This window comes from Balaenoptera ricei, chromosome X, assembly GCF_028023285.1.
Source record: "Balaenoptera ricei isolate mBalRic1 chromosome X, mBalRic1.hap2, whole genome shotgun sequence".
NCBI classification, from domain to species: domain Eukaryota; kingdom Metazoa; phylum Chordata; class Mammalia; order Artiodactyla; family Balaenopteridae; genus Balaenoptera; species Balaenoptera ricei.
The window spans coordinates 121,008,293-121,034,688 of NC_082660.1; the positions used below are offsets into that span (position 1 = coordinate 121,008,293).

Below are 26,396 nucleotides of genomic sequence, written 5' to 3' on the forward strand. Positions count from 1 at the left end.
GCTGTACACTTGAAACTAACACAACATTGTTAATCAACTATACTCCAATATAAAATAAAAAGTTAAAAACAAAGGTATATAAAAAGTGGTGCTGGGACTTACCTGGTGGCACAGTGGTTGGGAATCCACCTGCCAATGCAGGGGACACGGGTTCGATCCCCGGTCCAGGAAGATCTCACATGCTGCGGAGCAACAAAGCCCATGCGCCACAACTACTGAGCCTGTGCTCTAGAGCCTGTGAGCCACAACTACTGAGCCCGTGTGCCACAACTACTGAAGCCTGCGCGCCTAGAGCCTGTGCTCCGCAACAAGAGAAGCCACCGCAATGACAAGCCCAGGCACCACAATGAAGAGTAGCCTGCACTCTCTGCAACTAAAGAAGGCCTGTGCACAGCAACAAAGACCCAACGCAGCCAAAATAAAATAAAATAAATAAATAAATAAAAACAACAAAACAAAAACAAAGAACACATGTACCCTTTGATTGTGCAATCCCTCTTTTTTTAAAAAAAAAGTGGTGCTGGGACCACTGAATAACTACATACAAAGAAAGAATTTGCACTCCTACTTCACACCATATACAAAAATTAACTCAAAATGGATTCAAGAGTTAAAACTACAAAACTCTTAGAAGAAAACAGAGGAGGAAATCTTCCTGATCTTGAATTCGGCAATGGATCCTTGGATGACACCAAAAGCACAAGCAACAAGAGAAAAAATAGATAAACTGAAATTCATGAAAATTGAAAACTTTTATGTATCAAAGGACATTATCAAGAAAGTAAAAAGACAACCCACAGAATGGGGAAAATAACTACAAATCATATATTTGAAAAGGTTCTACTATTCAGAATATATAAAGGACTCTTACAACTCAACAATAAAAATAATCAGTTAAAAGTTGGCAAAGGATTTAAATAGACATTTCTCCAAAGAAGATATACAAATGGCCAATAAGTGCATAAAAAGATACTCAACATAGTTAACCATTAGGGAAATGCTAATCAAAACCACAATACTACTTCACACTCGTTAGGGTGGCTATAATAAAAAGAAAAAATAGAAAGAACAAGTGTTGGTGAGGGTGTGGAGAAACTGGAACCCTCATACATTGCTGGTGGGAAAGTCAAAAACTGTAACTGCTGTGGAAAAGTTTGGCAGTTCCTCAAAAAGTTAGACATAGAGTTATTACATGACCCAGTAATTCCACTCCTAGAGAAATGAAAACATATGTCTGTGCAAAAATTTGCACATCAATTTTCACAGCAGCATTATGAATAATAACCAAAAAGTGGAAATAATCCAAAGGTCCATAAACAAAACCTGGTATATATCCATAATATGGAAGATTTATTCCGTCATAAAAAGCAATGAAGGGACTTCCCTGGTGGTCCAGTGGTTAAGAATCCGCCTTCCAATGCAAGGGACACAGGTTCAATCCCTGGTCGGGAAACTAAGATCCCACATTCTGCGGGGCAGCTGAGCCTGTGCACTCTAGAGCCTGCGTGCCACAACTAAAGAGCCCGCGCACTGCAACTACGAGCCCACATACCACAACAAAGATCCCGCATGCCGCAACTAAAACCCGACGCAGCCAAATTAATTAATTAATTTTAAAAAATACTTTCCTTCTTTAAGAAAAAAAAAACAATGAAGTACTGATACATTCTACAACATGGATGAACCTTGAAAATACCATGCTAAGAAAGAAGTCAAACACAAAAGAACAAATATTGTATGATTCAACTTATATGAAACATCCAGAATAGGGAAAACCCATAGAGACAGAAAGTCGATTAGTGGTTGTCAAGGGCTGGAGGGAGTGACTACAAACGGGTACAGGGTTTCTTATTGGGGTGATGAAAATGCTGAAAAGTAAGATGGTGGTGATCATCACACAACTCTGTTAATTTATTAAAAATCAGTGAATTGTACACTAAAGTGGTGATTTTTGTGGTATGTGAATTACGTGTCATTATAGTTGTTACTTTAAAGTCAAAGCACAAATTTCTCATCTGTTAATAGAAACTTTTCTGTTTTTTCTCTGACTCCAAGTCCTCATCCAGTAGTGTCCTTCCAAACTCAAATGTGTCCATCGTTAGTGGTCTCTGCCCAGCTGGCCTGCTGTTCACTGCAATGTGTTAAATAATCATTTATACTCATGCTCAGCACTAGGATTCATTTTTTTATTCTTAAAAATGGAGAGAGCTGCACTAGAATTCAACAGTACCACATTTTATTAAGAGGTAAAACTCATACGCAGACTACCGTTTTAGCAACATTTGTCTATAGTATTTATATTGGAGGAAAAAGAGGATGGTGGCCTGGCTTCCCACTTACATTCAGGAGAGAATGAAGTCATCTCATCATCTCTTTTGTTCACATTTTTCTAAAGAGACCATGTCTGGTAATGAGCCATCTCACATCCTCAACCTTGCTTTCAAGCACTGTTGTCTGTAACTGTCACACTACCCAAAGTATAGTGTCCATTGAAAAAAAGAAAAACAAAGTAAAAAAGAAAACAAAACAAAACACAGTCATTGCCTGAGGGAATTTTTAAATTAGAAAATTCACGGATATTATTTACATTATAAAATGTGATTTTTAAGACAATTAAACATCACTGCTTTAATCCCATGGTTGCTATAATTCAACATTCCTTCCCTCATTGAAACAGTTTTATTATTTTAACTTCCTTTAAAATGCTATCACAGGTAGTTCCTTTAAGAGAAAGCACTAAGATGTTGCAAGAAAGGCGCCAACTGTCCTGCTCCAGTGGATTTATCTGCTAGGCGAAGCAGCACACTTTCTGAGGGTTCCATCTGTGCTGGAACCACTCACATGGGACAAACGGAGGTAGGAAGGCAGACACTCCCTGCTGCCTTTGAGTAAGTTCTGGAGAGCTGAATGGAAACATACACTCAACTCATATTGTTGCAAGTCTTGAGGGTGGCTGAATGCTGACTTTACAAGCTAAATTGACACAGGTGATTAATGAGTCCTTCATTAAATAATGCAAAATGTGTTTGAATGATGATGTACTACATAGCATTGCCCTTGCTGTGGTTTGATTAGTAGAAATGCTCATCAGGGTGGGTGCCTGGGATTCTCTCCCAAATTCACTTGGATTTTTATCGCTTTCCTCAATCTCAGAAGACCAACTGATGAACTGTGGAGACTGGTTCTTTATTTTTCAGGCCACAGGGCATCTACTGTAAAAGGATAAAAAGGGAAGCAGACAGAGAAGGCTATGTGTTCCCAAACAGAAGGCCTCAGTGGTGAGTCAGAATGCGAACAGTTTGGCAGGCCAACCAACTTCAGAGCAGTACAATCTGATCGAGATGAAATCCACTCAAATACTAAAATGGACTGTGTCCAGACATTGCCTTTGCCTCTCTGACTCCATCTTCACAAGGACAACAGAGTATCCTTTTGCTCAATTAACCTCTGACTAAATTCAGAATAAAACAGATGGTGAGAAGCCATAGAAAAAAGAGGTGGAGGCCTTTTGTACCTCCATCCTGGGCTATTGATTTTCCAGTAAAATATATTTCCTCCATTTCCTGGAAAGGCTTTAGAGTGAGTTCATTTTTATAACTCTGTTTTCCATAAGGGAACAAGTCATATAAGTCTGAAGAAATTATTTTAGGAGGCTAAAATGCATAAACAAAAGCTGGAAACAGAGATACATCCCATGATAAAGGAAGATTATAATGGCCCCAGGAAACCTTAAGCAAAACCATCATATTATAGGAATTCTGAGATAAGTATGATGCCTGCAAAAACGGGTTCATGTTGGTAAACTCCTAGGAGATGGGAAAAGGCAATACACTACCGTATTTATGTCATATTTGACGTATATGGCAGAAGAGCCCGCCAGTTTACATTCAAGTGCAGTGATCAATTTCACCCCTCCAGGTCCTTGGTTTTCACAAAACAAGCAGCACTCTTGCCCTGTTATGGACAGATTCTGCAAAACAGAGATGGATTCTGAAAACTCTTGTCACCTCCCTGACCTCAGATGGAAGATATGGATGAGTTAGGCAGGAAATGGGTAGGTAAAAAACAATAGGGGATATGGAGAAGGAATAACTGGATAGATGTGTAAGGTAGTTTAGGCTGATGGTTTTTAAAAAGGGAGGGTGCACAGAGGTTTTTTAGGGCGGTGAAATTACTCTGAACAACACTGTAACTGTGGATACGTGTCATTATACATTTGTCCAAACCCATAGAATGCCCAACACCAAGAGTGAATGGTAATGTAAACTCTGGACTTTGGTGCTAATGATGGGTCAATGTAGGTTCATCAATTGTCACAAATGTCCCACGCTGGTGGGAGATGCTGATCCTGGGGGAGCCTGTGCCTGTGTGTGGGTAGGTGGTATACAGGACATCTCTAACCTTTGGATCAATTTTGCTGTGAACCTAGAACTGCTCTAAAAAATAAAGTTTTTTTTAGAAGGGTAGATAAGCACTAGAAACGTAGAGAAAATTCAGGGTGGGAGCAAGTGGGTAAATAGATGAGTGAGAGAGAAAAGGGGGGTAAACAGAAGATGGGTGGCAGGAGCAAGAACTACAGGAGGCTTCCTGGGATTCTGATGTGATTGAACGGGTCTCAGATTGCTTCCCACCTTTCCGACTGCACGGAGGTTCTGGTAAGACATCTGCCACACGTTACAATAAAGGAGAAGAAAGTTAGAAAAAATGAATAATACTGGCCCTTACTGATTATATTTTCCTATTTGGATGTAGGGAAATGCCATCTCTCACTCTGCAGACAGATGCTCATCCCCAGAGTTTAGTACAGGCAGACCTCGTTTTATTGCGTTTTGCTTTACTGCGCTTCACGGATATTGTGGTTTTTCCACAAATGGAAGGTTTGTGGCAACCCTGCATCAAGCAAGTCTATTGGCGCCGTTTTTCCAACAGCATTTGCTCACTTCATGTCTCTGTGTCACTTTTGGTAATTCTCGCAATAGCCCAAACTTTTTCATTATTATTATATTTGTTATGTGACCAGTGATCTTTGATGTGACTATTGCAAAAAGATTACAACTCGCTGATGGCTCAGATGTTGGCGAGCATTTTTTAGCAATAAAATTTTTTTAAATAAGGTGTGCACATTGTTTTTTAAGACAATGCCATTGCACACTTAACAGACTACAGTAAAGTGTAAACATAACTTTTATATGCACTGGGAAAACAAACAACTCATGTAACTCGCTTTACTGTGATGGTCTGGAACTGAACTGGCAATATCTTTGAGGTGTGCCTATATTAGGATTACTGTGAGTCTGGCCTATTTGTGGCAGCACGAGGGACCGCATTCTTACTTTGGGCTGCACCAGTTGCAATAAATAAGGAATTTCACCCTCCGAGAGGCATTTTGATGGGGAGAGAAGAGAGCGCAGTCCATTCTGTGACCTGCAGGCACGCACATTCTTGCCTGGATGAACGTGCTCACAGGGTTCCCCCTGCCTGAATTCCCTTCCAGCTCTTCTCTGCTTATCTAAGTCCTGACATGCCGTCAATCCTCTCTCCCATTCAACCTTTCCCTTTATTGGCTCTCAAATCTTAGTTTAGTGAGTATCAGCATCACCTGGGGGGGATGGAGAGAAGGGGGCTGAGGGGGTGTTAAAAATGCTGTTTCCTGGGACCTATGGCCAGAGATTCTGATGTAACAAGCCAGATGTGGAGACCAGATATCTGCAGTTTTAACAATCTCCCTGGGGGCTTTCAAATGCAAAAGATCCCCCAACCACATTTGGAGCAACTCATTTTAGGACAGTTTATAACTTGACATCATTGTCTGCCATGTGGCTTATACTATCATGTCTGTCCCGTCTTCCCAGTGAGACCATGGGTGCCAAGACCTAAGCACTGCATGCAAATTAAGCCTGACGACTAAGCTGCATAGATTCCTATTTCTTTTCTTTTCTTTTTTTTAGTTTTATTGAGGTCTAATTGACAAATAAAAATTGTATATATTCAAGGTATACAACTTGATATTTTGATATATGTACACATTGTGAAATGATCACCACAATCAAGCTAATTAACACATCCATCACCTCTCATAGGTACCATTTTCTATTGTTGTGTTTATTATTTATTTTTTAATCCCTCCTGGCATGTAACATCAACTTACAATAGGCAAAGAGAGCCAATGAGCAGAAGATTATTAGAAAAATAATTCATAGAAAATGATATGCTTTTTCTCAGTAGTGAGAGAAGTTTAACAAATGGCAGTGAATTCTGAGGACAATGAAGGAACCGAGGTCAGGCGCAGCAAATGCCTCCTCTAGGCTGCCATGTTCCTAAAGGATGAGCTAAACTCTCATTCACAACAACGGGCCAGGAGAGGCCAAGCCTCAGTTAGATGCATTAAACATGCCCCTCTGAAGAAGGTAGGAAGGAAGGAAACTACTTTTTGACATGTACTGTTTACATTATCATTCAGTGCTAAATATTTTGTATTTCGTTGATGACTTCCTTTTAATCCAAGGTTTTTTGAGCTTTAAAAAAAAATGCCTCATGGCAGATGCAGATCTGAGTTGGGTACCCCATGCCACTTGTGATGACACCGGAGAACTTCTAAACATTTCAAAACTGATGTGCCACCAGAAGCATACCGAGGCCTAAATGGGGCTGAAATCAGCAGACAATCCCTTGGAAACCTGAAAAGGGGGAGAGAACGTCTGCAGACTTGCAAATTCCAAGAGGTCTCTATCCTGCCCAAGTTTACAGGATGCGACAGTTAATTTTATGTGTCAACTTGTCTGGGTCACGAGGTGCCCAGATTAAATAATATTTCTGGGCATGTCTGTGAGGGTGTTTCCAGATGAGATGAGCCTTTGAATCAGAAGCCTGGGTCTTCAGCTTACAGATGGCAGATCGTGGGACTTCTCAGCCTCCATAATCACGTGAGCCAATCACTTACAGTAAATCTCTTTATACGGATCCTATTGGTTCTGTCTCTCTGGAGAACCCTGACTAATACACATGACCAAAATAAAGGAAGCATTTGGACTAGCAAGGACTCGCTGAATGCAAGAGCATAAGAACAGGTCTGGTCAGCGACAATATTGTCAGGGTCTGAGAATAGAAAAATCTCCATGAAGGAGAAATAATGAAGAATACATAATTCCTGTTTAAAATACACACACACACACACACACACACACACACACACACACGTCATAGGCTATATATATGTATATATGTGCACACGTGTGCACACACGCACACACACGCACACACACATACATATCTACTTCAAAGGAAGATTGTCATGAGATTCACCAAGATGTTAATAGTGATCATCTCTGAGTGGTGGGATTACAGGTGATATTTATTTTCTTCTTTATACTTTTCCTGAACTGTCTGACTTTTTAAAAAAATCATTGTTTACATAATGTTATGTAGTCAGAAAAGAAATACTTCCCGTTTTAAAAAAAAATGAAGTAAAAATCAGTCACTAGTGCCCTTATAGTACTAGCAACAGAAAATGTCTACAATTAATCACTCTTAGAGAGGATAAGAGTTAATATAAGATCATATGGGAAATAAAATTTGTTACATTTTTACCAAAAAAAAAAGATCAGATGGGGACACCTTACATGTGGGTGGACTTGATTTTCCAGGTCTCCAAATACTGTGGGTGAGCTAGAATTATTTTGGTTTGTCTAAGGTATTCAACACAGATTGGGAGGGCAATCAGAACACTCAGAACATATTTTGAATTAGTTGCTGCTAAAAATTTGCCTAAGTACTCAAAAATGTAAATTAGAAAAAAACACCAACAATCAACCCAAATCCCTTCACATGCATATCTAGTTACAACAACATGTCTAACTGGTCTCAATAATTCAGCAATATTTACACCACAGCTCTACAGTTCCTTCCCAGGCCATCATGGGCTCTCCAAGACCTTCTGTTTTATTAAGTTTGGTTTGAGACAAAAATCTATCAAAATTTAAATACATATATATATTTTTTGGCTTAACAATTTAACTTCTAGGAATCCACCTCACAGATCTTTATATACTTTGCCAAAGTTACACATATAGGATGTTCACTGCAGAATTGTTTATAATAGTGAGGAACTGGAAATAATGTACATGAACTCCAACAGGAGATGGGTGATAGAAACTACAGTACAGGGGCTTCCCTGGTGGCACAGTGGTTGAGAATCCACCTGCCAATGCAGGGGACACGGGTTCGAGCCCTGGTCCGGGAAGATCCCACATGCCGCAGAGCAACTAAGCCCGTGCGCCACAACTACTGAGCCTGCACTCTAGAGCCCACAAGGCACAACTAATGAGCCCGCGTGCCACAACTACTGAAGCCCGCACGCCCTAGAGCCCGTGCTCCACAACAAGAGAAGACACCGCAATGAGAAGCCCGTGCACTGCAACAAAGAGTAGCCCCCGCTCGCCGCAACTACAGAAAGCCCACGGGCAGCAAAAAGACTCAACGCAGCCAAAAATAAAATTAATTTAAAAAAAAAGAAACTACAGTACATCCAGAGTTGGTATATAGTATATATGGGGTTTACATAACGCCCATAAGAATCACAGAGGTTAGTCTGCCTTGGATAATCCCAGCATTTTAAATTGGTAGACTCAGCAGAGGCAGAGAGAGACTGAAAGCAGAGCGATGGTGTGCTCCAGGTCCGCAGGGAGAAGCAGCTACGGTAACACTTTCACCCACCATTTGACTGTACCCTTCCATTAAAACTTAAATCCTTGGGGGTCACCTGGAAGCTAAAAGTGGTCAGGACCAGAGACAGGGGGGAATTATGTGAAGGTGGTCAAAAGGTACTAACTTGCAGTTATAAGATAAATAAGTACTAGGGATGTGATGTACAACATGATAAATATAATTGACACTGTTGTATGCTCTTTAAGACAGTTGTTGAGAGTAAATCCTGAGGAGTTCTCATCACAAGGAAAACATATTTTTTTTTATTTTTTAAATTTTGTAACTCTATGAGATGATGGATATTCAGTGACTGATTGGGGTCATCATTTCATGATGTATGTAAGTCACATCATTATGCTGTACACCTTAAACTTACACAGTGCTGCATGTCAATTATATGTCAATAAAACTGGAAGAGAAAAGGAAATAGAAGGTAAATAAATAATTGAAAATGATATAATGTTAAGTGACAACTCAGGACACAAATTGTGTATATAGTATGATTGTAACTATGTAATGATATATAGCTATATAGGTGTAGGAAAAAAAGGCATCAAAATATTGCCAGTTTAAAAAGAAAAAGTGGTCAGGGATGAAGGGAGAAGGGAGCCTAGCTCTGTTGGGTAACGTTTTAACCTCGGAAATGTAAGAGGAAGAACAGTGTCAAAATTATCCCCTATGATTATTGTCCAGGTTACCTATGAAGCTCCTACTTGATTTTTCATACCAACTACTGTTTATGTCATCATTACGGAGCAAATTCACTGAAGAATGAAATTCCATTTTTTGAAACCAAATGTACAGAGAGATTTAAAAATTGTTTAGAGACTTCCCTGTCAGTCCAGTGATTAGGACTCCACACTTCCCCTGCAGGGGGCACGGGTTCGATCCCTGGTCGGGGAACTAAGATCCCGCAAGCCGCGTGGTGCGGGCAAAAATAAAATAAAATTTAAAAATAAAAATGAAAACTGTTTATCCATGGACACGATGAAAGGAGCACGTAGTACAAATGCACATAGAGCATTGGGTGAAAAGTGAAACTGTATTTCAGCTGTGATGGGGAAGATGACAGGACTACCAGACAGGGAGACTTAGAGGTCATGATGACTTGACCTTTTCATTGCTGACTGGGCCAAGTCTGGAAAGGAGGCATGGAGGAAAGCAGAGAGTAGATTAAGGAAAAGGATACGATTTCTTTTTCAAACGGGAACTTATTTTGAGTATTGCACATGCCCTATTTATAGCTAATATATTTTGACATATCTGTGTTCAAGCCAGAGCCATCTCATTCCTCCCTCTGTGCCAAAGGGCAGTCTTCCCTTTGGGCTCTCCTCAAGAACAAGATTGATAATATTTCAGAGGCTATCATAACTGGTTGATTGATTCTAAAATAAAATCACAGTATGCAATCACTTAAAACGTATTGCATTAGAGGAACTTGGGAATTCACCTCCTAACTATCTGGTAAGGCTAGATCTAACTGCTAAAGTTCCCCATAATGTCTACATATTAGCTGATTTCTCTTTTGCTGCAGTTTAGTAGACCTTGCTCTGAACCTTCGTGCTATCCTTGAATTTCTCAGTACAGTGGTTGTAAAACTTCTAGACGTCTGTAACAAGCCTACAAATAAAAGAGCTCCACTGTCATTAGTGGAGACCCTTGCAATGCAACTTTCTCCAGTCTTCCACTGGTGTCACCTCAACACATCAGTGGTTCTCCATGTAGAGAGTCAAGAAAATTTTTGTTCATCATCTGAACACTCACCACAGTATAATAATTCTTGGTAAGTGGAGTAGTTTCAAATCCTTTGACAGCCTTGGGGGAGAGAGGTCTCTCTGTGAAAAAGACATTTAAATTATGTTAATATTATACAGGTGTAAGATGAACAGTTTATAACATAGGGCAACTAACATACTATAAATATTGTCAAGTGGAAGGCTCAATGGAGATGTACATTCCCAAATAAGTGGAAGTATAATCTTACTATAAACTACAGCTGGTCAAGCTAGAGTTTCTTAATGACAGGGTCAAGGCAAGAATTTCAGTTCCAGTTTAGGCTGTTTCTTCACTCCAGTCTGCCTCTCCATTCAACTTATTCAAAACAGATAAGCAAAGCCAATGCTAACCAAATATGTATATTTGTATCTTGCAACTTACTATACAAGAATAATAGCAGCCATCCTTTCTTAGGGCTGTCTATTGCACCAAAAACAAAATAATCAGAATCCTTAATACACTGAAAACTAGCAGAAAATTCTTCTTTTGTGTATCATTTTAATATCATTATGCTGTGCTATAAAAAGATGCCTTTCTTTTACAAAGTTCGTCTTACCCATATATACACTAATATGTATAAAATAGATAACTAATAAGAACCTGCTGTATAAAAAATAAATAAAATAAAATTCAAAACTTCAAAAACAAGAAGCCATTTAGGTTATAGGTTCTCACTACACCTAATACCCTCTCTGAATTTTGCAAAGTGGTATTACTCAGGTACCAAGGGCCTACAGAAGAAAGAAGATTTGGGAGAATATGCAGCATGTCCCTGCCTCTATATAAGACTTCTTGGTTTCACAGCCAAACACTAAGCTGCTTTAAGACCCCCTAAGATTTTATTAGATAATTCAAATAATTTTAGTGCCACATCTCTATATGTGGTTTCTGATGAGTTCTATGAGTAAGTAAACACACACTTCTGTCATACAGTAGTTAAAGAAATACAGTTTATATAATAAATACTATATCTAGTGCAATAACCCACAATTTTATTAGAACTGAAAATCCTAAACAGACCTGACTGGTTTTCATAATATCATATACTATCCCCTCTTAAACACCACAGTACTCTGTGGCATATATTTACACTCTAAATGAAATAAATTTAGGGGCTTCCCTGGTGGTGCAGTGGTTAAGAATCCTCCTGCCAATGCAGGGGACACAGGTCCGAGCCCTGGTCCGGGAAGATCCCACATGCCGCGGAGCAACTAAGCCCGTGCACCACAACTACTGAGCCTGTGCTCTAGAGCTCGTGAGTCACAACTACTGAGCCCCCGTGCCACAACTACTGAAGCCCGTGCGCCTAGAGCCCTGCTACACAACAAGAGAAGCCAATGCAATGAGAAGCCCGCGCACCGCAACGAAGAGTTGCCCCCACTAGCTGCAGCTAGAGAATGCCCACGTGCAGCAACGAAGACCCAACACAGCCAAAAATAAATAAATAAATAAATAAAATCTATTAAAAAAAAGAAACCACTTAATAAAAATACAAGACAGCGGTCATAAATGTTTAACAGTGTCACTACAGACCGTCTTCCCTACCCTCATTTTCTCCTTTGCTTCATTTTGTTTCATATTCCATTTTTACCTTGCTATATCATATGCTGCTTTAAACTCTTTCTGGGGACTTCCCTGGTGGCGCAGTGGTTAAGAATCCACCTGCCGGGCTTCCCTGGTGGCGCAGTGGTTGAGAGTCTGCCTGCTAATGCAGAGGACACAGGTTCGCGCCCTGGTCTGGGAGGATCCCACATGCCGTGGAGCAACTAGGCCCCTGAGCCACAACTACTGAGCCTGCGCGTCTGGAGCCTGTGCTCCGCAACAAGAGAGGCCGCGATAGTGAGAGGCCCGCGCACGACGATGAAGAGTGGCCCCCACTTGCCACAACTAGAGAAAGCCCTCGCACAGAAACGAAGACCCAACATAGCAATCAATCAATCAATCAATCAATAAATAAATCTTTAAAAAAAAAACACAGAAATTATCTTAAAAAAAAAAAAAAAGAATCCACCTGCCATTGCAGGGGACATGGGTTCGAGCCCTGGTCCGGGAAGATCCCACATGCCACAGAGCAACTAAGCCCATGCGCCACAACTCCTGAGCCTGCACTCTAGAGGTCGCAAGCCACAACTACCAAGCCCGTGCGCCACAACTGCTGAAGTCCATGTGCATAGAGCCCGTGCTCTGCAACAAGAGAAGCCACTGCAATGAGAAGCCCAAGCTCCACAACGAAGAGAAGCCCCCCGCTCGCTGCAACTGGAGAGAGCCCACATGCAGCAACGAAGAACCAATGCAGCCAAATAAATAAATAAAATTAATTAATTAATTAATTTTAAAAAAACAACTCTTTCTGATGTATGGTGGAGTATAAATAACCAAATATTATCATCAGGACTTGATTTTTTTTCTTTTTAAAAACAATATTTTCTAGTTTTATATCTATTACATTCCTACCCTAAAAAATGCAAAATATAGAAAAGAAAAACCAACAGTTAACCCATCATCCAGAGCTAACCATCATCCAGAGTAACATTTTGAAGTACGTCTTCCCATTCTTTTTTTTTTTTGCTATTAAAATAGATTTTTTTCTTATTGGGGTATAGTTGTTTTACAATGTTGTGTTAGTTTCTACTGTACAGCGAAGTGAAGTAGAGTTCCCTGTGCTATACAGCGGGTTCTCATTAGTTATCTATTTTATACATATTAGTGTTCCCATTCTTTTTATACATGTGTTTGTGAACACACACACACAAACACACATAGATCTTTCTTACTTCACCTACAGCTTTGTAATCCTCCTATTACAACATTATTTCACAAACATTTTCCCATTTAATCTTAATTTCTAATCATTATTATATTTAAAATATCCCTTATGTTTATTTGGCACTTAACTGCTTTTAAGACATTTTATTTGATCTTTACAACTACCCTGTAAGGCAGAGATGATCTCGTTTTGTAGAGGAGGTCACTAGGGTGCAGGAAAGTGATGTCAGCTGTTTAAGGGCATGAATTTGGGAAATGGCAGAGCCAAGACTGAAGCCCTGGCGTGTCTCGACAAAAGCCCGTGCTCCTAACCAACAGGACGTCCAGAGATGAAGCTACTGAAGGGCCCGGTCAATGGCATGAGCAGTGGTTTCCCCCAGAGTTCAGAGGGATCATCAGTTTGATCTGGGATGGTCAGAGAAGACTTTACTGGGCAGAGGGTACTTGATGTGTCCCTGGAGGGGAGCTAGAATTCAAATAGGCAGAGAAGACAGTAGAGAGTTTTCTAGGCAGAGAAGATTCCAGAAGCACAGCTCTAGAAATGGCAATGCTCAAGGCAGGACTGTTCCTGTGACAGTGAACTGTGCAGCTGGGCCGGGCTGGGTAAAGTGTAAATAAAACAAAAAAGCAACAATGAGGGCCAAATCTGGCACTCCTCAATGCCCCAAAACTGGGGCATAACCAGGTTTGGAAAGCTTCATGCAACTTCAGGGTCTGCCTGGATCCACATGGTGGCTTCACAAGGCTTTACTGGGTAAATGTGAGCACTGCAGAGCCACCCAGCCTATTACTTGAGATTGCAAATGGCAGAGTCAGGAATTGAACCCAAGTATTGTACTGCCCAGCCTGGTGTTCCCCCCAGCACACCATGGTTTTGCACTCGTAGGCATATTCAAAATCGACAGTTACCAAATTCTTTCAGTTTTTTATTAGGCAAGTTTTCTACAATGTACCCTTAATGCTACTTAGAACTCGGTTGTTTTGTGCAATTATGATGTAAACCAGTCTTGATAAAAATGAAACGTTCTAGAGAAACCAGCAAGATGTGACCACCTTTTGAAAGCAAGGCCAAAAGGAAGGGTAAACAGTAATGGAGAGCCCTCCAAGACAGAAGAGGAAAGGAAAGGCCACAGAAACTGGTCACTGTAACTGAAAAAAAATGTTAACTATGTGAAGTAGAACAGAGAAACATGAATTGAAAGAAAACAGTGGCTGCCATGGACATTCCTGGGTGGCTGAACAAGATGCAAAAAGAGCTGGTGCTTTGATAAGATCAATAAAATTGTTAACAAGGATTTACTGTAGGACTTCCCTGGTGGCGCAGTGGTTAAGAATCCGCCTGCCAATGCAGGGGACAAGGGTTTGAGCCCTGGTCCGAGAAGATCCCACATGCCACGGAGCAACTAAGCCAGTGCACCACAACTACTGAGCCTGCGTGCTGCAACTACTGAAGGCTGCGCCTACAGCCCGTGCTCTGCAACAAGAGAAGCCACTGCAATGTGAAGCCCACACACCGCAAGGAAGAGTAGCCCCCGCTCGCCGCAACTAGAGAAAGCTTGCGCGCAGCAGCAACAAAGACCCAACACAGCCATAAATAAATAAGTGAATAAAATATATATTAAAAAAAGGATTTACTGTATAGCACAGGGGACTATATTCAATATATTGTAATAACCTATAACAGAAAAGAATCGAAAAAAAAGAATATAGATATATACATATAACCAAATCACTTTGCTGTACACCTGAAACTAACACAATACTGTAAATCAACTACACTTCAATAAAAAAATATTACAGCAAAAAAAAATTTTAATAAAATAAAATTGTCAAACCTCTAGCAAGACTGACAGAGGAAAAAAGAGAGAAGACACAAATTACCAATAGGAGGAGTGAAGTAGGGGATATCATTACAGACTCTGGAGATGCCCAAAAGATAATAAAGAAATACCATGAACAACTTAAAACACATAAATTTGATAATTAGGTATGAAATGGAGCAATTCCTCAGAAAACCAAAACTACCACAGTTCACCCAATATTAAATACACCATTTGAATAGCCTTATAATTATTCTGGAAATTGAAGTTATAAATTTAAAACTGTGGAAAAAAGAAATCTCCAGGCCCATATGGTTTCAGTGGAGAGTTCTACCAAATGTTTAAGGAAGAAGCCATAGCAATTATTCCCAATCTCTTACAGAAAATAAAGAGAAGGGGTCACTTTCCAATTCATTTTATAAAGTCACTATTAATTACACTGACACCAAAACCAGACAAGACAGTACAAAAAAGAAAACCGCAGACCCATACCCCTCATGAATTTCGATGCAAAAAACGTTAACAAAGAATTAACAAATAGAATTCAGTGATATTTTAAAAGAATTGTATACCATAGAATTCATCTCATGGATATTGGTTAAATATTCAAAAATCAATCAGTGAAACCCATGGTACTAATAGTCTAAAAAGAAAAATCACATGATAATAGCAATCGATGCAGCAAAAGCACAGGACAAAATTCAACACCCATTCAAGAAAAAAAAAACTTCCAGAAAAAAAAAGGAATAAAGAGGAACTTCTCCAACTCAATAAAGAGCATCTACGAAAACCCTAAAGCTAGCATCTTAACTAGCAGTGAAAGACCTAAGGCTGAATACTTTCCCCCTAAGATCAGGAACAAGACAATGATGCCTGCTCTCACCACTCTCACTCAGCGTAGTGCTGGAAGGTCTGGCTGTCCCTGCAGTCTTGGTGTAGGATGGGGAATCAATACCAAGAGAAGAAGGAAGTCAGATTTGGAAGGACAACCTTGGAAAGTCTTCAAAAATGTAGTCCTTGCAAACAACTGGCCCCGTGAAAAAAATTCAAGGGGTGGATGCAAAGAGAAAAACACCAGCACTAGGTTTCAGTGACAGTTTCTTGCCTCTTGTACCTACTTTGCCCTCCACCACTGCCTACTCCCACCACGTGCAGTCCTAGCTGAAACCCACCCTCGGCAACACGCAGAGAAGGAGTAAGAATGTGGACGTTCAGAGGAGACAAGTCCAGTCCCTGGGGGTGGTTCAAAGTGATGGGAGGGGAGCAAAATTTGCCACCCCAAAATGTCTCTTTGGCATGTGGATTATTTCGAGCTGAAAACAATCAAGGCTCTAAAGACTCAGGAAGTCTTTCTTTTCACCACCCCCTTAGCTGCCTAGAGAATTTAGGTAGAGGGCCTGTTTCTGGAACAGAGCTATCAGCAGAGACATATGCAAAGAACATGTGCTGGATGTGAGGGGGCAACTCTCAGAGATCAGAGTCCACTCTGTGTCCCACTGTCTCTGTCTGGCCCGGCAAACGTTTATTTACCAAACATTTGCTTTTCCATCTCTATGTCAATTGCCTTCCCGCCCCTTTGAAGTCCCAAACCCCTACCCCCAACATCCTCTTTTGTCTTTAGCTGAAGTTGGTATTTAAGGTGAGGGTTTCACCATTTTGGCAACTTATTCAGTTCTCCTGGGTCTCTCCCATGTATACATGTTATTAAACTTGGATTTCCTCCTGTTAATATCTCATATTGGCTTAGTTCTCAGACCAGACAGAAGAACCAAGAAGGGTTAGAGGAAAATTTCTTCCTCCCCGATATGACCTAACATGAAAACATAAACCTTTTACATGGTGTTTCTAAGGCCATTAAAAAACTGGTCAATTCAATTCAATCAGTGGAAAAAAAAAATCAGTCAATGTAGTGAAGAATTCAAATGGGTTATTTAGCATAACTCAAACAACAACAGTGTCACACAGGTATAGCCGTAAGAAACCTTCCTAGGGCATTATGCTAAGTGAAATAAGTCAGACAGAGAAAGACAAATACTGTATGATATGACTTATATGTGGAATCTAAAAAATATAACAAACTAGTGAATATAACAAAAAAGAAGCAGACTCACGAGTATAGAGAACTAGTGGTTACCAGTGAGGAGAGGGGGTGGAGGGGCAAGATAGGAGTAGGGGATTAAAAGGTACAAACTATTAGGTATAAAATAAGCTACAAGGATATATTGTACAACATGAGGAATACAGCGAATATTTTATAACTATAAATGGAGTATAACCTTTAAAAATTGTGGATCACTATATTGTACACCTGTACAATATAGGTGTATAGGTATATAATATTATACATCAACTATATATTATATGATATAATTATAGGTATAATAATATTATATATATTATTAATATAATAATATTAACAATATGTTATTAATATATTATACCTATCATTATAATACTATATAGTAATATAATATTATACATCAACTATATAATATATATTATACATCAACTTATATAATATATACAACTATACTTCAATAAAAAAATGTTACAAATGTCCAAAAAAAAAGAGAAACCCTCCTAATTTTTTCTTCTTTTTTTTTTTTTTTTTGGCTGCGTTGGGTCTTCATTGCTGCATGCAGGCTTTTTCTAATTGTGGCGAGCAGGGGTTTGGGGCTACTCTTCGTTGCGGTGCACGGGCTTATTGTGGTGGCCTCTCCCGTTGCAGAGCACAGGCTCTAGGTGCGCAGGCCTCAGCAGCTGTGGCACATGGGCTCAGTAGTTGTGGCACACGGGCTTAGTTGCTCCGTGGCATGTGGGATTTTCCCTGACCAGGGCTCAAACCCGTGTCACCTGCATTGGCAGGCGGATTCTCAACTACTGTGCCACCAGGGAAGCCCAACCCTCCTAATTCTGATGTAAAGATCCCTTTCCCATTAACTCTCAATTCATTCCCCTCCCTTGCTGAGGTACAGATTCCTATGCCTGTTGGTGGTGACAGGTCAAAAAGAAATCTAGTGATAACTCGCTTTCTCTGGACATGAAGCATCTATGTGATACACCCAGAGGATTAAAACAGGAAGTCTAAATATAAAGCCCAATCCTAGTTTTGGATTTTAATAAGTAGGAAGAGTCATTTCTTAATCTGCCTTAGTACAAATTTAATTAGCCATCTACCTAATCCCCTCACTTGACATCTACATTTACCTGAGAAGAAGAAGTTTTAGAAGGATTTAATGATCCCTTAACTGAATTAGTTGCAGAAAACAGAACTTGCTTAAAATATCTGATCCAATCATACTTGCCTCAATATTTTCTTGGCATGGACATTTTGCCAGGAAAATTTTAATGCAAAGTCCTGACAAAACATGTAGCCTCTCTCGGTAACAAAGACACAAATAAAAAAAGAGATATAGGGACTTCCCTGGTGGCGCAGTGGTTAAGAATCTGCCTGCCAATGCAGGGGACACAGGTTTGAACCCTGGTTCGAGAAGATCCCACATGCCGCGGAGTCCCTAAGCCCATACGCCACAACTACTGAGCCTGTGCTCTAGAGCCTGCGAGCCACAACTACTGAGCCTGCGTGCCACAACTACTGAAGCCCGTGCACCTAGAGCCTGTGCTCCACAACAAGAGAAGCCACCGCAATGAGAAGCCTGCGCACCGCAACAAAGAGTAGCCCCTGCTCACTGCAACTAGAGAAAGCCCGTATGCAGCAACGAAGACCCAACACAGCCAAAAATATTAATTAATTAAAATTTTTTAAAAAGAGAGATATAATTTACTACCTTACTGATGTAGTGGCAGACATGACTTTGATGTATAAACAAGTTAATTTACAAGTTACCACTGATTTTGAAGAAAAGGACTGAAAATTGGATAAATGGCTAATTTTCTTATTTATAATGTATCTGACTCAAATGAAATAAAGGAGCAAGGGCCCTTAATATATCTTCTGTAGTTTATATAATGACTAAGTTATTCATACAGGCATTTTTCATGAAGATCCTTGAAAAAATATTTTTAGTCAAAATAGGGTTTTTCTCATGTAACAAGAAATTGACTGGTAACAAGGGCTTCCTAATGTCACCAGTGTCCAGGTTCCATCATCCTTGGTGAGAGGCTTTTATCATCATGGTCACAAAAACCTACTCTATCTTCAGTCTTAAGCTCATGTTGAAAGGTTTGTGTGTGTGTGTGTGTGTGTGTGTGTGTGTAAAACATTATACTCAAATATTCTATTTCTTAACTTTCTACACTATTACACTGGTGGCTCTGTAGGTCCTCAGAAATCAACCTCCTCCTGAAGAGAGGAAGAAGCTGTCCCCAGGGCTTCGGCCATAATTATCTCTAGACAAAAGTTACAGTAGAATCTAAAACGCAAAAGGCCACTCCCCAAGGGCAAACTTCCAGAGCATGAAATGCTCTTGTCAAGGGAAGAAAACACTGCACAGCTCTCCATGGCACAGCCATCTGCAGGGTTAAGGGCTGTCTGGGGCTAGGGTTGCTTCATTTGGTTTCTAAGACAATCCTAAAGAACCTGTAGTATCAGCCTGAATGGTACCCCAGGCTACCATGAACAAGTATGTCAGAATTCCTGACTACTTGAGTGACCTCAGTGTTACACATCTGCCCCAATAGTAAGCAGATGGTTCCATGCCTGATTCAACTTCATAAAGGACCCAGCAGTTGTATGGCAGAGGGGTTTAAAACTGCAAATTGAAGGTTTCGTTTCTTTGAGCTAGGCATTTAACTTAGAAATCATTTTTTTTTAACTCTTTAAAAATAAATTTTCTTTCCTGAGCTTACATAGCAATATGGACTTTGTGGAAAGAAATTCCAAAGTTGACAAGTATTTTCTAGACCAAGCATAAAACAGCACAACATTCAATTTATATTGTCCTTCAGCAGCATCCTAGGTAGGTTTTGGCCTGCTTACTGTTTTGTGGAGGCAAGACTTGGGTGGGAAAGAATTCAAGTCAGCAAAGACCTGACACCTACTTTCCCAGCAAGACCTTTACATTACACCTAGCTCATCTCTTCCACGGTCCCCTAAACTCGCTCTGCTCACCTACCACAGCTCCTTCATGGTTTTTGATCTCCCCAACCAATCACTACAACTTAGATTGTCCTTCTGGGCCTATCCACACAGTCTCCGTGTCTTTGAGGGTTCAGCTCAAGCCCTATCTCCTCCAGGAAGCCTCTCCCGACCTCTCCAGCCACAGTGTTCTCTGTCCACTGATGATCTGCTATGTATTTGAAGCTTCATCAGCCACCACTTCATACTGTCCATTGTTGGTTTCATCTGCAGCTCTTCGCACGCACACACACACACACACACACCCTTCTCCTATCTTCTCTATTAATGGAGTTCAGCATGTATGTCTAAAGCACTGCATTAGGCGCTATGGAGACAGGAAGGTATACAAAGATGAATAATTTCCCTTTGACCTACATGTCAGGATGAGTTAGGCACCCCTCTTCTACTCACCACTCTCCAGAGTACCCTGTATTTGGAAGTTATCATTCAATATGCTAATGAGATCTTCCCCTCACTAGACTATGAACACCATGAGGGCAAGAGGCATGCCTTAGGTTTCTGTGCCTGACCGGTGCCCAGGTCAGAGACCGATATCCTAGTCCTCTGCTGGCTGGCTAGGTGGATGACATCACATGCCCTTAAGGAGCTCACCATCAAGCTGGACCCCTAGACTTGGCGTTATGCTCACCTCTTCCCTTTTCCTCATAGCTGATTATCAGCCAGTTTTCTTGATTCTATTTTCACAATATCTACTGCATCCATCCACTTTCTCTTCCTCTCCACTGTCGCCAAAGTCACCCACGCCACTATCTGGATTGCTGGGACCTCAGCAGTAGTCTTAACTGGTTTCCCCACATCCTCATTGGTTATCCCCACCACTTCCCTGCCATCCAGCCCCAACACCACCACTAGAAAGATCTCCCTAAACCACATGCAATCCCCTGCTTACAGCTTGTCATTGACACCCTTCTTAATGTAGCTCCAGCTCAAGGCTCCACCCCTTCTCTTCACTCACCAGACCCTCAGCCCAAATCCTCCTACCACCCACTCCATGCTTCCCTACTTCCCAGCTTTAACTTACTGACTCCTTCTAACCTTCTGCCCATCATAAGCCTCTTTTCATCATTCAAGACCCAAATCAAGTGCTTTTTTCCTCTGAGGTTATTGTTAATCACATCGTTTCTTTACTCCTCCAACAGCTTCGTACGTAGAGCTTTGTCTGTGTGACTCTGTCCTATCCTGTCACGGTTGGCTGTGTACATACCTATCTTGACTACTAGACTGTAAGTTACTTGGGGGCAGGGTCCATGAGGACAGATTTTTATAGCCCCCTCCCCACCAAGTACCCAGGAGATGCTCAATGAACAAGCTAAACAGAATTGAATGACCTTTTGATCCCTGGTCCGGGAAGATCCCACATGCCTCAGTGCCGCTAAGCCCGTGCGCCACAACTACTGAGCCTGCACTCTAGAGCCTGCGAGCCACAACTACTGACCTGCATGTCACAACTACTGAAGCCCACATGCCTAGAGCCCATGCTCTGCAACGAAGAGTAGCCCCCACTCGCCGCAACAAGAGAAAGCCCGCGCATAGCAACGAAGACCCAATGCAGCGGAAAATAAATAAATAAATAAATTTATTTTAAAAAAAAAAGAATTGAATGACCTGCCCCACAATATTCATTGATTTTACAAATATTTACTGAGCCCAACAACACAGAAAAAACATCTCTGCCCTTGTGGTACTTACATTCTAATGGTCGGATACAGATGGTAAATGAAATAAATAAGTAAATGTACACTATGTTAGATAGAAAGAAATGGTAAACAAAAACCTACAAAAGGGAAGGAGGATAGGGGCAATGGGAATAGGGTTCAATTTTCTCCTGGGTGACCGGGGAAGGTGCTACCATGAAGCCAACGAGTGAGCAAAGACCTGAAGTAGGTAAGGGAACCAGCCGTGCTGATATCTGGGGAGAGCGTTCCAGGTGGAGGGACAGCAGGAGAGGCAGGAGCCTGTCTGAAACAGGCAACCAGGAGGCCAGTGTGGTTGAAGTGGGATGAGTGAGGGGGAGAGAGGTCAAAGAGAAGGCCAGAGGGGCCACCAGAGGCCAAATCCTGGAGGGCCTTGTAGGCTATTGGGAATGACCTTGACCTTTACTCTTTTTGAGATGGGGAGCCATTATATTACTCAAGTTACACTTTGAAAGGATCATTCTGGATCTACTGAGTTTAAATTAGATTACAGGGGTGGCAAGGACAGGAGCAGGGATGCCAGTTAGGAAGCTACTGCAATAAACTAGGTGAGAGATGGTCCATATTCTTCCAGTCTGAGGCCTTCCCTGACGAGCAGGCTTCCCGGCCCCAGCAAGCCAGACCTATCCTTGACAGTTGCATAGGATGCTTCTAAGGGTTAGGTTCCCTAGGTGCTCAAACCAGAGCCAGAAAGCTGCCAGGTGAGTTCTTAAGTGAGTTGTAAACCAAAGAGAGTATAGGTAAAGCTCTAAGGGAAGGGGCCAAAGACCAGGACAAACAGCTCAGGGCAGTCGGTCCACAAGGCAGGGGCCAGACTATACGCTACAAGGCTACAAGGCATCTCAATAAGGGACACTATAAGGAGTGCGTGCTGTCTGTCTGCCCCTCACAACCCCTCAAACAATGCTTGGGACTCCCAGGCCAGGAAGCAAGAGCTGTTCCTTTTAGTTTTACAGATGGAGCCAAGTTAGAGTGAATCTGTAAAATTATTTAGAGATCCTAACAACGAGATTACAGCAATTGAAAGATGCAGCAAGGGGTAAAAATTGGCTGTGAAAATCATCAAAACCAAGGAAATTTCAAGCACAGCCTGTGAAAATACTTCAGGGCTCAACAGAAACGTCTCGGTTCCCAGTAATATTGCATTAGCCAAAAAGTTCGTTCAGGTTTTTCGTTTAACAGCCTAACGGAAAAACCCGAATGAACTTTTTGGCCAAGTGAATTAAAAACTGCTAAGACATCTACACATACATATATAATTACAAATCTGTTACTAAACACTTATTCCATTAAAGGAAATGCCCCACCTTCACCCAACACACAACACAGAAAAGCGTGAAACTAAATTTTATCTCAAATGCTTTAGGGATAAGCTCCTCACAGTGGTTATCTGGAGGAGGAGGTGAAGGAGAGGGGAATTTTTATTATCTACATTATCTATTTCTATAAGTTTTAACTTATTTACAGTAAGCCTATAATTTTATTAAATAATAGTATCAATTTTGAGGCATTAAAAAAAGCAATAAAGGGACTTCCCTGGTGGCGCAGTGGTTAAGAATCTGCCTGCCAATGCAGGAGACATGGGTTCGATCCCTGGTCCGGGAAGATCCCACATGCCGCAGAGCAACTAAGCCCGTGCGCCACAACTACTGAGCCTGCGCTCTAGAGCCCGCGAGCCACAACTACTGAGCCCACATGCCACAACTACTGAAGCCCATGCGCCTAGAGCCCGTGCTCCGCAACAAGAGAAGCCCCCTCAACAAAGAGTAGTCCCCCCTCGTCGCAACTAGAGAAAGCCCGCACACAGCAACAAAGACCCAACGCAGCCAAAAATAAATGAATAAAAATAAATAAATAAATAAATAAATAAATTTATTTTTTAAAGAAAGCAATAAAGACATTAACCAAAGGAAAAAATATACTGAGGTGCTAACTACTTAAAAGGAGCCCTTGGGTAAATAGCTTTGAAGAGTGAAGAGATTTAATAATGTGAATAACTGAACCTTATTTTATCTGTATCATGACATTTTCATAATGCTAGGGATTTTTTTTTAAATATAGGCAGGACCTAGTTTCTTCTTTTTTTTTAATTAATTAATTTATTTTATTTATTTATTTTTGGCTGTGGTGGGTCTTCGTTGCTGCACGCAGGCTTTCTCTAGTTGTGGCGAACGGGGGCTACTCTTCATTGCGGTGCACGGGCTTCTCATTGCGGTGGCTTCTCTTGTTGCGGAGCATGGGCTCTAGGCATGTGGGCTTCCATAGTTGTGGCTTGTGGGCTCTAGAGCGCAGGCTCAGTAGTTGTGGCGCACGGGCTTAGTTGCTCCGTGGCATGTGGGATCTTCCCGGACCAGGGCTTGAACCCATGTCCCCTGCATCGGCAGGTGGACTCTTAACCACTGCGCCACCAGGGAAGCCCAGGATCTAGTTTCTTAAATAATAAAAGGCAAGTACGTTACCCAAGAAAGTTCTAGAAAGATTACTGATGAGTGATTAGATTGCATTCTCTGGGTATCATTAATGAGTTAAGGGCAATCTTTTTCAGAATCAAAGTGGCCAGACAGCTTCCTGCAGTCCTATGATTAGTATTTCTCCTACACATCTCTGAGACATTTAGAGTTAGGTTTGCTCAAAGAGCTTAGGGCTAAAAAAGGAAGTTAGCACATGGCCTCTCTTATTGTTGTATTCTGCCATGGTGATTCTTAGAGTAGCGGGAAGGGCTTTGTACTATATTACACGGGCTAGAATTAGTAGACAGAAGGGGACATAGTTAAGGTGGAACAGTTGTCTGAGCTTTGAATTCTTTTGCTTTTTTAGGTTTTGCTGCCTTGATGTAGTCTAAGTACAACTTGGTTTCAAGATATCTAATCATAGATTTTTTTCCCAGTTCTGTTCTCGTCTTATTTTTGACATACACATACAAGTACAAACAATTCTGTTAACCGATGAAAACTACAAGATTTTTGGTCCGAAGACCAAGAAAGTACAAGAGTCGCAGTCAAAAAAGCTTTGAAAAGATTGACTTACCACTGGATTTAATTTCTCGGACATAATTACTAGGGAACCAGCCTGTTCTCCCATTTAATGTGCCTTCCCACCAGCCTCCTTCTTCAACTCTAGTGACATAAATGATGTCCCCTTTACAGACAGACAGTTCATCTTCATTAGTCTGCTTAAAGTTGAATCTCGCCTTTACTATCAGTTGGTGACTTCCATTTTCCGTCATCTCCTGGAGAAACAAAAGTCACACCAGATTAGGCGCTCATCTCAATGAGGCAGGGGCAGATATTCTATGAATTTAGGCAAATAAAGTAGGGTGACCAAGGATAAAACCCCAGGTCCATCTCAGTCTTGAGTTTTTAACTTAGGAATGGGCCTAACATGGGTAGGCCTTGGGGGAATGAGGGGAAGGGGATTAATAAAGCCCTCAAAATTGTAGGCAAACTTTTGCATTTGTGAGAATGTGTATTTTGGAGGGGGTCATAGCTTTTATTTCCTTCTCCCCCACCAATTATCTAAAGATACTTCTTTTTTTTTTTGGCCACGCCGCTCGGCTTGCAGGGATCTTAGTTCCCCGACCAGGGATCGAACCCAGGCCCCTTGCAGTGGAAGCTCAGAGTCCTAACCACTGGATTGCCAGGGAAGTCCCAAAAGATACTTATTTAAATGAGCCAGGAAACAAAGTAGAGTCATAAACTATCCCACTCTGCCTCTACCCAACACCCGAAGTCTTACATAATTATGTGACCAAGATTAGGTACTAACCTCCTCTCATAAAATCTGCCTCCCCCTTCCAATTACTAAGAATATCTTAAATTGTCTAAGACTTAGTCATATGCAAAGATCAAATATCCCACAGTTACCTAAGTCTGGAGTTCTTAACCTGTCACATGTCCCTTTGAGAAGCTGATAGCACAATAAGCCTTGACCCAAAACACAGACCAGTTAAGTTCACATACAGGAGATTTTGCATACAATTTGAGAGGGCCCAAGGGGTATGGAACCATAAAGTGTTCATCAGCTTCTGAAAGAGATCTGCAATCTCAAAAGATTAAGTGCTTTGGAAGTAATTAAAGTACTTTGGAAGTAATAGCTCATGATGGCTTAAAGCAAGTGGGTGGATTTTGACAAGGAATAAAGGTCTCAAAAGAGCAGAAGCTAGGGCGCTCCCTCCCAAATGAAAGCTCCCATTAAGACCAAATGCAAAGATAACCGAGCTATCCCAATATAGGAGCTCGTCCTGGGCTCAATAGGAATGCAAAGAGAAAAAGGAAATGACAGTGGCAATGATGAGAGCAAGTAATATACATTGATTGCCTTCTATATGCCAGGCACTATTTAGTTCTCCTAATAAGCCGGGGCGGGGTGGAGGGGAGAGGGGAAATAACAGCAAACTTCCCTCCGGAAGTCGCCCTAATGACTGACATTTGAATTAGCATTCTCAGTTGCTCAGTTCCAGAAAGGGACAGGACTTTGGGGCTTCAACCCCAATTTTCAGACTCTCTGCCCCACATGCCTTTGATTTGTGCCCATGGG

General features: G+C 41.2%; 1 protein-coding gene across 4 annotated transcripts in view; it reads right to left on the reverse strand.

The window, feature by feature from the left end:
- The window catches only part of ARHGEF6 (Rac/Cdc42 guanine nucleotide exchange factor 6), a 102,812-nt gene that overhangs the window by 44,782 nt on the left and 31,634 nt on the right, over window positions 1–26,396 (reverse strand). For all 4 annotated transcript variants that reach the window (XM_059910167.1, XM_059910166.1, XM_059910169.1 and 1 more), the window contains 2 exons: window positions 24,888–25,089; window positions 10,468–10,538 (listed from right to left, as the gene is read on the reverse strand). In XM_059910167.1, the coding sequence (XP_059766150.1) occupies window positions 10,468–10,538; window positions 24,888–25,089 (273 nt within the window). The remainder of the gene's footprint in view (window positions 1–10,467; window positions 10,539–24,887; window positions 25,090–26,396) is intronic.